Source organism: Nipponia nippon, unplaced genomic scaffold, assembly GCF_047370975.1.
Source record: "Nipponia nippon isolate SJK-2023a ecotype South Korea unplaced genomic scaffold, ASM4737097v1 scaffold_3, whole genome shotgun sequence".
In the NCBI taxonomy this organism is placed as follows: domain Eukaryota; kingdom Metazoa; phylum Chordata; class Aves; order Pelecaniformes; family Threskiornithidae; genus Nipponia; species Nipponia nippon.
In genome coordinates, this window is record NW_028262347.1 from 39,942,546 (window position 1) to 39,956,586 (window position 14,041).

The 14,041-nt window shown below is 40.5% G+C and overlaps 1 protein-coding gene across 1 annotated transcript; it reads left to right on the top strand.

Annotated features, from left to right (window-relative positions):
• Positions 1-13,906, top strand: CCT2 (chaperonin containing TCP1 subunit 2). Its single transcript, XM_087767849.1, has 16 exons — positions 1-135; positions 1,373-1,447; positions 1,925-1,990; positions 2,089-2,200; positions 2,880-2,956; positions 3,991-4,103; positions 4,652-4,854; positions 5,057-5,157; positions 5,242-5,369; positions 7,469-7,572; positions 9,383-9,502; positions 10,081-10,209; positions 10,296-10,399; positions 12,032-12,131; positions 12,786-12,927; positions 13,591-13,906. Exons 1-16 carry the CDS (start codon positions 133-135, stop codon positions 13,619-13,621), a joined length of 1,608 nt encoding a protein of 535 aa, XP_087623975.1. The 5' UTR covers positions 1-132; the 3' UTR covers positions 13,622-13,906.
• The last annotated feature ends 135 nt before the right edge of the window (positions 13,907-14,041 follow it).

The window sequence follows — 14,041 nt, forward strand, 5'->3', positions numbered from 1 at the left end:
GCCGCGCGCCGCCGGAAGCGGCGGCTCCTCTGACGCCACTTCCGCCAGGAGCTCGTAGCGGGCTGCGGGGCCGCGCGCTGGTTCTCTGCTGGAGGCGGCGGTTGGCAGGCTCTCGGCGGCGGCACCGGCACCATGGTGAGCGGCGGGGCGGCGGCGGTTTTGCCCGGGAGGAGGGTGGGGTGGGGTGCGGTGCGGCGGGGCCGGGCCGGGCCGGGCCGGGCCGGGCGGGGCGGCGGCGGCGGCGGCCGCGCTCCCCGTGGAGACGCGTGCGAGGGCCTGGCGGTCGCGCCCTTCCCCCACGCTTTGTCCGGCGGCGGTTGCAGCGCTCGCGTGGGGGCGGCCTCGCGCGGCGGGCGGGGCGGGGGGGAGGCGGCGGCGGCGGCGGCGGCGGCGGCGTGTTGGGCCTGGAAGGTTCTGGAGCGCGGGTGAGGAGGCTCCGTCAGGGCGCGGCCGGGCCGGGCCGCCGTGCGGCAGCCGCCGCGCCTGCAGCGGGGAGGCCCTCGGCGGCTCCCGCTCCCGTAGGAGAGGCGCCGGCAGGATGGAGGCGGGCGGGAGGCCGCTTCTGCCCTGCCCTGGTCTCTTCAGAAGAGCTGGAGAGGCCGCGCCGCGACCCCGAGCGTGAGAGGCCGCTGGCGGTCACCTCCTGCCCCCCGCGGCGTGGGGTCTCCTGCCGCACCCTGGTGATCTCTTTTGTCAAAGCCGTGGTGGAACCGACACGGAGCTGGTAGAAAAACTGCGTGCTGGTCACGCGGCAAAGTAGAAAGTCACAGAACTCTCTTATGAGGGTCGATACATTTGTTCTTTTGGCATTTGATCCGAATTCGTGTAAGGCCTTGAATTCTTTGCGAGTATTAGTCTTTAAAGGCATATATTCATTATTGCTATAATTAATTTGCATGGAAATGCGAAAAAAGATAAGGGTTCAACACAAACAGCAAAATATTAAAGACCTGGTGTTCTCAGTAACTAGGTTTTTTTAGGTTCTGCTGGTTGTGCTTGTGTTTGAGTTTTTTGGATCTGATGGCTAGCCATGCAGAACAGCAACACAGCCACTGCCATCAACTAAGGTACTGGTAACGGCCTTTCAGGCTCGTAGATCTTACCAGAGAATATGGTATGCAGTGTCTTGGAGTAGATTGCGATCGATCTTGTAATCTCTTCACGTGATTATGAGATTGCAAGATAGATTGTTAAGATAAATTCACCTTGACTCCAACTTGAATATACCGTTTATCAAAACCAAATGGGGTATAGAAATAAATCATTGTAATAATGAAAAACGTCGTTTAAGTTGTTAGCGTTAGGGATTTGTTTTTAAAATGCATTGTTTTATTAAAGCTAAAGGAATATTCTTATGTTAACTCTGTTTTAGGCATCCATTTCCCTTGCTCCTGTGAACATTTTCAAGGCAGGTGCAGATGAAGAAAAGGCAGAAACAGCTCGGTTGGTAAGTTTAATTCTCTTAAGGAACTGGTAGTGCTTGGGGTAATTAAACTTTGTCTTTTCTGCTGTTAAATGTACTTTATTGTGATGTGAAACTTCATCTGTCTCTTACTGTTTTTTCTTGTTGCATGTCTGAAGATAAGGTAAGGGGAGTGCTGTTTATACTAACAATTAGAGAAACTCCTCATAACTGTTCAAAAACTAAGTAGCTCTGTAACTTAGCTCAGAAGATTGGTGTTTGTTGGAAGGCATTTCTTTTGGCCGTGAGACAGGCTTTTATGGTTTCTGTGAGAATTAGGTATATTTGATCTGGTTGTCAAAATGTAGCACTTAAGAAACTTGGACCCAGACTCTGTTGAAAGAAGTGTGGCTGTGGAAGGGTTGGGTTAAGATGTCCTCTTGGAAGCTATGGGCTAGCGTATAACTCTTGTATTAAAGTAGAAATAAATTATTCTCTAAGGTACGTTTACTTTCATTTCAGTCATCCTTCGTTGGTGCCATTGCTATTGGTGACCTGGTCAAGAGCACTCTGGGGCCTAAAGGCATGGTAAGAGAGCTGCAAGTTCTCAGTGGTCTTACCTGTTAATTTAGTTTTAATAGTTACAGTACGTTTTCAAGCAGTATTCTAAATCTTGCATGTTGTAGGACAAGATTCTGTTAAGTACTGGGAGAGATAGCACAGTAACAGTGACCAATGATGGTGCAACCATCCTGAAGGCTATTGGAGTTGACAACCCAGCTGCCAAGGTCTTGGTTGGTGAGTTTTTAACAGCTTGTCATTGCAGTGCATGGCATTTCTTCATTTTTAACTTCATTATGTAGTTTTTATTTGTTCTTAGAAAAGTATTCTTCAAATTATGTGAAAAATTGAAGGGAGGGGGAGCAGAATTCCTGAAGTAAGGAGGCCAAGGTGTTGCAAGAGTTGTGGAACTCTGCAAAAGTAAAATTGAGGTATATGCTGCTCTTGCAAAACTGTTCTGATGTCTCCTGGTTTTCCCTCAAACCTGATTTGTCCCAGGAGTCGGAAGGGACAAAAGGCAGCTGCGTGCCCCTCTTTTTTTCACCAGGAAAATTCAGAGCAGAAATCTGCTGGGGTACAGAGGTTCTCTCTGGTTCTCCCCGATTTAAATCTTTTTTTGTCACTTAACATTGTACTCTGGACAGAGTTTACCTTTGATCAGCTAGCTCTTGACCGTTGCCAGGCTGGAACTGGTGTCTAGGTTGCAAATAAAGAGCATGGATTTGAAGGATGCTGAACTTGATTTGCATCTCAGGTTTTTCTGTGACTTATAGAGTGACCTCTTTAACCTATTGAAGAGTAATGTTCTTTTTTCTTCTCCAAACTAATGTGAGATAAAAATAATTGTGTGTGAAGCTGGTACTGGTGAGCATAGTGTTTTGAATCAAAACATTAATACAGTGTTTTCCTTCCTTAGATATGTCAAAGGTTCAAGATGATGAAGTTGGTGATGGAACTACATCTGTCACAGTGTTGGCAGCTGAATTACTGAGGGTGACGTATTACAGTTTCAGATGTGTTTCTATTTGGCAGTGTACTCCTGTGATATCAACAGGAGGGGTGTTATTTGATGTTTATGAAGAGGGTTCCCAAAGTGCAAGAATACCTTGCTCCATTGCTGTTGAAATTGGTAGGAAAAAAAAACCCGTGGGTATTGCATCATCAATTTGTTTGTTTGTTTGTTTAATTTTAAACTATATTCCTTATTTTACTATTTATAAGTTCACAAGTATTTTAATTTGGTACATTTTAGAAAATTACTGCCTCTTATTTCATTATGCAAGTGAAGCAGAGAAGTATCACTCTCACAGGTCGCTTCCTGGATGTTGTGTTGGGCAGCATGCAGAACTGCTTAGTTGTGAGGTTCAGTCCTCTGAAATCCTTTTCTATAGCATTAATGAGAAAAAAAGGCATGTTAAATTCTGTTCTTGTGCGCACAAGACCTGAATTCCTATTGTCCCTTTAAACTCTGCGTGGTTTTTATGTTTACATAAAAGTTTACACTGCCAAACTCTGAATCTGAAATTGGCGTGAAAGAGCCTTCAGAAGTGAGGAATTCTTGTTAGCAGGGCTATGCCAGTAAATCTAATCATCTCAGATCCAGTAACTGTGATCAAGAGCATCTGAGAAATGGTCCATCAGCTTGCCAAGTTCCTTGCAAAAAGGGAGTTTGGAGATTTTTTTTTTTCCCAACTACACTTAAAATTGCAGCTATAAGTGAACAGGAAATGGATCTCAAACATGAAGTGAAAGATTGCTGTTTTGAAGTGTATGTCTGATTGCTATTCATATTGGAGTTAGGATTTTTTTTTTTTCATTAATCAAAATTTCTTGATGATGTTCCAAGGGCAGATCATATTCGCCTAGATTGGAAAAAAACCTGCCACTAGGGTGACTTTAATTTCATTGTTATAGCTCTCTGGCTTTTACTGCTATTCAGAATTTTCTGATTACTTGGAAGTGTCTTTTTTAGTTAGTGTAAATATACCTTGGGGAAAAAAAACTAATTATTAATTTCATTTAACTAGGAGGCAGAATTACTGATTTCAAAGAAGATTCATCCTCAGACCATCATTGCAGGCTGGAGAGCAGCCACAAAAGCTTCAAGAGAGGCACTTCTGAAAGCAGCTGTGGATCATGGGTTAGTAATGTACCATTTGCTGTAACTCTTTATAAACCAGTCAAGATTAAAACATCAGTGAGAATTATGTGCCATTGGGAAATTCTTTGCTCTCTTTTAAGTAGTGTAAAGGCTGAACATATGAATTTTAACAGTTAAGAAAAAAAAAGACTGCTTTTTTTAGATGAACTACAGAAGCTTTATGAAATTATTTAAAATTGCTTATGATGTGCAGAAACAAAACACAAACAGTTTGCTCCCCAGAACAAAAATCTGAGCTGTTGCTTCAGATTTCATACTCTGATTTTAAATGTGACTATTTTCTTTAACCAGCTCTTTGAGAGCACAGACTTGCTAAAGCTGGATGCAAAGGTTCTCCTAATTGAACTTGTATTTCAAATAAAGGTTGTATTCTGGGACACCGGAGGGATTCTGTGTAGCATTCCTTAAAACGGAACATGGTATATGTAGATACAGGGTAGAAGCAGCAGGGAGAGACTCACAGGGATAGGTTAACAATAGTTAAGGCTTTCAGACTTTCCACTTTAACTGTACTGACTTTATTTTAGTGATGATGAAGTGAAGTTCCGTGAAGACTTGATGAACATTGCGGGAACGACTCTTTCATCAAAATTACTTACTCATCATAAAGATCACTTTGTCAAGCTAGCTGTAGAAGCTGTTCTTAGATTGAAAGGTTCTGGTAATTTGGAGGCTATCCACGTCATTAAGAAACTTGGTGGAAGTTTGGCTGATTCCTACTTAGATGAAGGTAAGTCTTTGTATGTTGGCTGTAAGTGCGCTTGAGAAATGAAGTTGTTAAAAGTTACCCTTCTCTGTACAAATCTGTTCTAGGAAACATTGCTATGTTGTTATTAAATTGAATAATAAATATGAGGGGGGGTTGTAATAATTTAAATGAATTGTTCTCCTTTTTTAATTTGAAGTCTTACAAGACCTTTCTGTTACTACAGGGTTTTTACTTGACAAGAAGATTGGTGTAAATCAGCCAAAAAGAATTGAAAACGCGAAGATTCTTATTGCAAATACTGGTATGGATACAGACAAGATTAAGGTATGTTGCAGAGCTACTGTTGTGAAACGATGTTTTTGTACATGGAATTCATTTTTAGACTGAACTCTGTGTTCTTCGATTTAGATTTTTGGCTCTCGCGTTAGAGTGGACTCTACAGCAAAAGTAGCAGAAATAGAACAGGCAGAAAAAGAAAAAATGAAGGAGAAGGTAGAGCGTATTCTTAAGCATGGAATAAACTGCTTTATTAACAGGTATGTATTTTCTTGGAAAAAGGGGAGAATTACAAAGTAGCAAGATTTTAATATTGTGTCAGTGTGAAGAACATTATTTATGCCTGTATCTGTAAAATGAGGTGATCTTGCCCAGTGCTTAATTGATTCACCTCACCGAAGTCCATGTTATTTCCTGTGCTTCCCCTCATGCACCATGCCCCCCCCCCTTTTTTTTTTGTTTTGTTTTAAAGAGGAAGAACTAATGTTATTTACCCAGGGATCCATGTTTAAGTCCAGCTGAAGCAATGTCAGTATGCTTTTATACTAACTGATTTATTTGGTTAGAATACCAGCATCATCATCCACATCTATATTCCCCCTTTTGGGGGGAAATTGGTGCTGAAAGAGTCTGCTGCTGAATGCATTGAGTTCAGATTGAACCAGCTATGTTTTATCCTGCATTAAAATGCTGGTGCTGGAGTACTGCTCCAAATTCAAGAGTTTTTCAGAGGCCTCTCTGCTCCTTGCCATGAGCCTTTTATACACATCTTTGAAAGATAACCATTTTCATGTAATGATTCATTCAGCTCATAAGAAATGTCACAGTCGAAGTTACTTATTTTTGTTAGCAGTGACCTTCTCTTCTAAAAATTGTCACAGTGCAAAAAAAGCATTCCGTTGTTTAATGATAGGAGAAATGCTTCTGCCTTTCAGTAATTCTCATTTGAGTGCAACTGCCATAGGTACAAGCAGCTTGACACTTGGTGTTTCAGCTCATTGTGTAGTCTACGAGGAAGCTGATTAGCTAGTACTACACCAAAGGATGGGAGTTGTAGGAGCAGCACTGTTTTCCACAATAGCAAAGATTTTTTCTTTTGGGACATAGTGTGTCTTATAACTCGCCTTCAAAATTTGTGTTAAATATCTGTAAGAACCACGGACAGACTGATGAATCTCATAGTCTCTCCATCTATGTCATGTTTCACATACATTGCATACAAGTGTAGGCAAAATGAGTATTCTGTCTACAAAACGAGTATTCTGTGGTACAAATAGAAAGACTTCTAGAGTCAGGAGTCCTGTTGGCAAACTGATGGAAGAATCCTTTGAGGTATGAAAAAAAAAAATAAAAAAAATCCTTAAGTGCATCGCTGTTACCCAGTGTGCTTGTAACACAGGTAGCTGCCCTAAGGAAGCTTGGGTAGCAGTCAGTCACTGTAGCCAGGCTAGTGGTATTCCAGTTAGATTGACTCTTGACTTTCAGATTTATTCCCTGACAAAAATTGCTTCTGCTTATAGGCATACTGTAGATCCACTTCCTATCTGCTACTGTAAACGTTAGCCAGTTAAATACCTCTGAGGAGATGCTTGACAAAAGTCAAGGCTGTATGGATGCAGAGTTGCGAGAATCTTCTCTGTGCATACCTAGCAGCGCCAGTTGTCTCTTTTGAAGATAGATGAGAAACATCTTTGTTGACAGAGATGGCATCTCCCAGCTGCTGCCGAATCTCTACAACATTTAATCTCTAATTTGGAAGGGAAAAATAATTTGGCATAGCACTTCTGAGTGGTCGTTGACCATTCAGCTTTAGATGACTACTTCGTTCTAGAGAGAGTGGAATACATATTAATAAGGGAGCACATACACTTCTCTGTGCTCTGCTATTTGTGTATGTTACAAGGCTGGCCATTTATTGTTCCCAGAGAGTTGTTTACTGTTTGGATTTTGTATTGGTGAGAGAATTAAAGACGTTACTTCATATGTTATTCTAGTGCGCTCTGCTAGAATAGGCAGTTAAGTGTCCAGCAGGCATTTAAGATCAAAGGACTGAGAATTTAAAGCATATGGGCCCCTGTGCATTGATAGCGTGTCTTCAGGGGAAGGTTATTTCAAAGAGCTATAATAGTTTGAATTTTTAAATTTTTTTTTCAGCTGTATATGTTTTCCTGTCACTGCATTTGCTTCTGTGTGGTTCAGCGTTCTGCGTGTGACAGGTGCCTCACATACTGACGGCTTTTGTAGCTTTCAGAAATCTGTCCGTGTCCATGCTGCTGAGACTCAGGTGTCCTTTGTTACTCTGGTACTTAAAAGGTTTGTTCTGTGTGTGATGAGAAGATGTGCCTGTGTTTAATTGTAGGCAGTTGATCTACAACTACCCTGAACAGCTCTTTGGAGCTGCTGGCGTCATGGCTATTGAACATGCAGACTTCGCTGGCGTAGAACGTCTGGCTCTTGTTACGGGTATGTAGAGCACCTTGTCGTATGAAACTTAAAGGGTGACATTATTTGTTTGATCTTTAGTGAATGCTAAGGCTTGATCACCTAGTTTGTACTTTTTACTATTAAGCAGATCTGTGAATTTGAAAAGTACTCCAAATAAGCTTTATTTTACAGTACTTAAATACAAATGTGTATGGAGGACCTTATGAAATTAGCCATAAGAAACTTTGAAATTACTTCATTGATTTATCAACTGCTATATAACTATCAGATGTTTTCAGGAGTGGGTAACTCAGTTTGTCTTTAGCATGTTATACTTCACATGTAAAATGTCTGTTTTGATTCTGAATCCTCCCTGCATAATGATTTAAACATATTTTTTTTCTCTAGCAACTGCGAATAAAGGATCATAATGCCAACTGTGGAATATAATTTAGCCAGTTAGTGCCAGTTAGTAATTTTCTTTCATATTTAAAAAATATTTTCAGTTGAGTCCCTGCTTGATAAACTTTTGAAATGTTTGTTTTCTAGGGGAAAGATGAAACTTAGTGATAGAATACGATGATAAATCCTCAAGTTAATTAATACCATCTTGTTATAAGTGGCTGTTGTTTGATTGTAATAAGAGACGACTAAAGAGTCATCCTTCTTTAAAAATGCGGGCCTGAGTCATCAACTTGAGGTGGACTTCAAATGACATGAGCAACCTGGATATTTTTAGTAGTGGTTAGTGTAAATGTGACTCTAGTAACTAATGCAAATGAAACATCTGGAATGCTACAGATGATTCTTATTGCCAAAGTTAGAGGTAGTTAACTGGAGCATCATAAAAAATGGATTATCAAAGTGATCAAGAGAACTGATAAATTGCTTTGCTGGGAGAAGGGAGAAGATACTGACTTGTTCAGCTTAGCAAAACTGAAGTAGCAATTGTGTATAACTCTATAGGCACATTGACACAGGCAAACACTTTATTGAGATGGACATTGCTTATGTTCTGGAACAAATTCAAAGCAAATTTTGTAGGCAGAGCAAGTGGGCCATATCAGAGCACGCTAGATCAAACAGAACAGCTGAAAAAAATAGACAAGCTTTTAGTAAGCACAAACTCTCTACTACACGTCTTGTCTTTCCTTGTACTGCTATAACTACAGCAATGCTGCAAGCTGATGTGGAATAACTGAGCATGCATTGGGAGTGAATACGTGTAAATGGTTTTCTAATGCAAAGAGCAAAGTACTAGAACAATATTCCCTTCGGAGATGTTTTGGTCTTTGTAATACCCATTTTGTTTACAACATGGGTGTTTACGAATGGTGCACTATATTGCTCCTATGACATGGCACGAGACTCATGATTCAGGAGAGTGGTGGCCAGTGGTTCTCAGGCATCGTCACAGGCAGGCAAAATGAATGCTGGCGCAAGCTCAGGTTTGAAAACATAAGGAACTTGATTTAGTATTTTATAAATACTTCATCAGTAAATATTACTAAAACTTTAAACAGGTTGACATTTTAATACTGGCAAATATCAACATTTAGTCTGTAATCCAGACAGAACTCAAAAGCATTACAGCTATTGTAGTTCTTGTGACGTAAAACAAAATATTGGTGTTTTAAGGACTTGTCAACATCAGTAGAAGGTTTCTGGTGCCATATGCTGACATTGGAAAAAATTGGCTTATCAGTATTGTTAATTTCAATTTATTTTTGGGCAATTATGAAGATGGGGGATTTTTCATCTTCCCCCCACCCCTGCCTTGGTTAGACCTTGCCTGAATGGATGCTTTCATCGTGAGCTCTTTGGCTTTTGTATGATCTTACATTTGTAGGTGGTGAAATTGCATCAACCTTTGATCACCCTGAGCTAGTAAAACTAGGAAGCTGCAAGCTTATTGAAGAAGTCATGATCGGAGAAGATAAACTCATTCATTTCTCTGGAGTGGCAATGGGTAAGTGTTTTACCACTCATGACATGTAACGTTTGTGTTAACCCTCTGCTAACACTGTTCAGTTGTCAGGATGGCATAGGAATTTTTTAATGATTCATGTAAGCATTTTTATTAAAGCCTTGCTCTTCAGTAAAAATCCTGCAAAGATGTATGTTCATGGTTGAAATTGTTCATCTACATAACATTAAACATATGGATAAACATTTGTAAGGATGGGAACCAGAATTTCTACTTTGGGAGATTAAATTGACAAGAAAAGTAGCAGCCTGTCATACTTCAAGAACTTGAGAGTTTGTTCTGTAAATGCCCATACCGTAAGTTTCCAAGGGGTTGTTCTGAGATAACATCCATTTTCTATTAAATAAGGTGGTGTGGAACAGTTCATTGATAAAAGCAATAGCATAGTGTACATCACTTCATTCTACTTGTGAAATGTCATCGTGCTTGCTTTTCGCCCCAAAACTGATCTATGTAAAACTTGATTGCAGCGATAACAAAACCATTACAAATGCTTCGCAGTAGCCTCTTTTTGTGTCTTTGGTTTGGTTGTTTAATCTTTTTGCGTTTGCACTTTTTAGGTGAAGCTTGCACCATAGTTTTGCGTGGAGCAACACAGCAGATTCTAGATGAAGCAGAGAGGTCTTTGCATGATGCTCTCTGTGTTCTTGCCCAGACTGTGAAGGACACAAGAACTGTGTACGGTGGAGGTGAATATTAGATTCTTTGTATGTGATACACATTTCATATTACTGTTCAAGTCAGATAAAAACATCTGTGTGTCTTCAATGAATAGGTTGTTCAGAGATGCTGATGGCTAACGCTGTTGCAGAACTTGCCATGAGAACACCTGGCAAAGAATCTGTTGCAATGGAGTCCTTTGCTAAGGCTTTACGAATGGTAAGTTTGTTCAATCAGATTGCTGGATTAATAGATGTAAAGTTTCACTAAGCTGACTAACTTCTGACATCAGATAGGGTTTTTTTGTTTCAAAGTTTTTTGGTGTTCTAAAAGTAAAAAAAGTGAAATTTAGCAACATATCTTGGATGAACAAAGGGGGAAAAGTTACTGGTTTTTCTTTTAGAAAAAAGAGTATTGGTGTTTTAATAATTCTGCAGGTTATAGAATGCTGAATGTTCTTACCTGCAAGGCTAGAAGTGCAGCAGAAATAGCACATAAAAATCTCAGCTGATTCATTTGGAAACCGATTTAGAAAAGAGAAAAAGAGCAACCCTCCTGTTCTATTGATACTCTAGTGCTATTTGATTGTATTCATGCTCTAGTAATATGTGGAAGTTTCTAGACTTGCATTGGAGATTGCATATTAGTAGGAAATAAGAGTACTACAAGAAATGTTTATAGAATATTATTGTGCTAGCAGACTGTCAATTTGAGAAAAATTGCCTTCCTGTATATTAGGGAAAAGCTTTCTTAAGAAATGAAGGACCATAGGAAAATATTTCTCCCAAGAAAATTTAAATTAAAGAGCATTGTAACACTTAGCATTACCTCCTCAGAAATAGTCCTTGTATTAGAAATGGTGTGGCCAGCAGGACCAGGGAAGTGATCGTCCCCCTGTACTCAGCACTGCTGAGGCCACACCTCAAATACTGTGTTCTTTTTGGGCCCCTCACTACAAGAAGGACATTGAGGTGCTGGAGCGTGTCCAGAGAAGGGCAACGAAGTTGGTGAAGGGTCTGGAGCACAAGTCTTATGAGGAGCGGCTGAGGGAGCTGGGGTTGTTTAGTCTGGAGAAGAGGAGGCTGAGGGGAGACCTTATTGCTCTCTACAACTACCTGAAAGGAGGTTGTAGCGAGGTGGGGGTTGGTCTCTTCTCCCAAGTAACAAGTGATAGGATGAGAGGAAATGGCCTCAGGTCGTGGCAGGGGCGGGTTTAGATTGGACATTAGGAAAAATTTCTTCACCGAAAGGGTTGTCAAGCATTGGAACAGGCTGCCCAGGGAAGTGGTTGAGTCTCCATCCCTGGAGATGTTCAAAAGACGGGTAGATGTGGTTCTTAGGGACATGGTTTAGTGGTGGACTTGGCAGTGCTGGGTTAATGGTTGGACTTGATGATCTTAAAGGTCTTTTCCATCCTAAACGATTCTATGATTCAGTCAGCACATGCAATTTGCACTGCTGTCGCATAAACAGTGAACAGAATGATCTGGTGGTTAATGCTTTCCAGCAAGCTTATGTTCTTAAAATGAAACCATTTCTCCAGTTGTAGTCTAAAATGATAACAGAGACAGATTTCTTTCTGTCCATGTAAAATGAAGTGACAAATCTGCTAATGAGCTTCTGTCCTCTCATCTACTGTCTTAACAAGGTCTTAAACAAAATCCTTTGAAAGGTAGTTTGATTTTTGCCCTCCCACCCCCAAACTTCTGATCACTGCAACAGGTCATCTGCCACATCTTTGAAACTTTTTCTTGAAACTTCATAGTAAACTACAAATACCAAAGTGTGTTTCATGTCTACTATGGATCAATCCCTGCATTCGTTGAAAGCAACCTGTGTTTATTCCCTTAGATCCCAACAATAATAGCTGATAATGCTGGCTATGACAGTGCAGATTTGGTTGCTCAGCTCAGAGCTGCTCACAGTGAAGGGAAGACTACTTACGGACTTGGTAAGGGGCTTGATACTACTTCTGTTACTGGATTGGTGTTTGGGAGGGGGCTTAGGCTTATTAAACTTGATCACATCTGTTTCACTGATATATTCAGCTGGAAGAACAGAATACATTGATTTCTGTTTGCTTTGCATAGAACGTAGGCATACAATGTTACATTTATCAGTCTACCAGGCTTTTCACAATAGAGTGAAAAGCTTTGTTTTTGAGGGGGGTGGTTTCCACCTGTAAAACCACTTTCCTTACTTACATTGAGTCTAGTTATATGAAGCTCAAAAAGAAAGGTGCCGATTTAAAAAGAAGCAAAGAACCAACACAACCCAGTCCCCCCTCCCTCCTTAAGAAAAAGGTTTTGAGACAAATCCTGAAGTTGATATACCTAAGGAAATAGTGCTGAGAGTCCTCTTGGAATCTTGTCTCCTTTTCCCAGTGTTTAAATTTTTCAGGGTTAACTTTTTCATGTAATCGCAACATGGTAGGCTTAAATCAGAAGCCTTGAAGTGAAAAACTGTATTTAATACTTCCCTTACTATCAGTATGGTTCATTTGAGCAGGTAAGTTACCATACTGTCAGCTTCTTGTCATTTCCTTACAAAACAAAACGAAAAGAAGTTAAAAAAAGCACCCAAACTCTTAATGTGTCTCTTCTAGATATGAAAGAGGGTATCATTGGAGACATGGCAGTCTTGGGAGTAACAGAAAGTTTCCAAGTCAAGAGACAAGTTTTGCTGAGTGCAGCTGAAGCAGCAGAAATGATTCTTCGTGTAGATGACATCATTAAAGCAGCACCGAGGTATGATTTAAGTATCTGCATTGGTCAGTTAAAATGGTATAGAGTAATCTTCTGTGAAAGAGTAACTGGAGAAAAGTCTAGTTCTAAAAAATATTTTACTTGACATGAAGACTGACATCTGACATGCTAACGTTCATGTGATGTGGGGTGTTTTGCCTTAGGTGTGTGAACAGGGCTTTAGAGCCATCAGTGCACTTAAATTAGCGTGCCTGAGCAATGCCTAGTTAATCTTAGGTCACCAGCTATTCATGTGCCGTATATAGTACTGAAACATCTGCAGAAGTGGCTGACCAAAATGTAAGGGATCATGCTGCTTTTTTTTCGTTTGGGAAAAATTGTAGTTAAATGTGCAGCTGCTTCTGAAGTGGAATCAGCAGCTAAAACAAAAAAACGTTTGATAAAAAGTTTGGGAAGAAATTCCACTTGTAGGCAGATTTATCCCCATGTGTGCCCGCTACCAGGTAGTATGTGCTGTTTTGTGAATCACAGGTTTTTACTGCAGTCAAAGGTGGTGTATTAGCTTTGAGATGATACTGCTTTTTGTGCTGTGAGATAAAGCTAGCACTGAACACAAAACATCAACTAAAAATTAAAAATAAGGGTGGGTGGAGAGGCTGGCGTTAGGGGGAATTTTCTGATTTTTTTTTTCCTTCTTTTCCCCAGGAAACGCGTACCAGACCATCGCCCATGTTAAATTTTCTTCAGTAGCTGAGGACGTGTGGACCAGATCTCACCTAGTAACTTTTTTAATGATCTAATTTTTGTGAGGTTATGGAACAGAAGCTTGAGCTGAGCATCTCCATCACTGGCATGAAATAACTGTCTGCAGTTGGTTTTAACTTATTTCAGTTTATCTGTGTTGTGGGGAAGATTCACTTTCAAGTAAAACAGGGGTTTTATACAACCCTGTTCCTTCTGTGCCTCTCCAGGTTCCACTTAAAATACACAGAAATAAATAAAAAAGAAGAATTCAAATCCATCACAGTTGTATTTGTCTTTGTGTAGAAGCAAGAAGGGCAGTTTCATGAGAAGAGCGGTGGTGCACATCCTCAGATGCTTCAAGCTGTGACCAGGCAGTCAGGGCTAAGGAGAACCTCGCAAGCCTTTGTACCTT

Coding starts and splice junctions, on each gene's coding strand:
- CCT2 (XM_087767849.1), top strand. Junction 7,573..9,382: donor ACGTCTGGCTCTTGTTACGG/GTATGTAGAGCA, acceptor TTACATTTGTAG/GTGGTGAAATTGCATCAACC. Junction 10,210..10,295: donor AAGAACTGTGTACGGTGGAG/GTGAATATTAGA, acceptor TTCAATGAATAG/GTTGTTCAGAGATGCTGATG.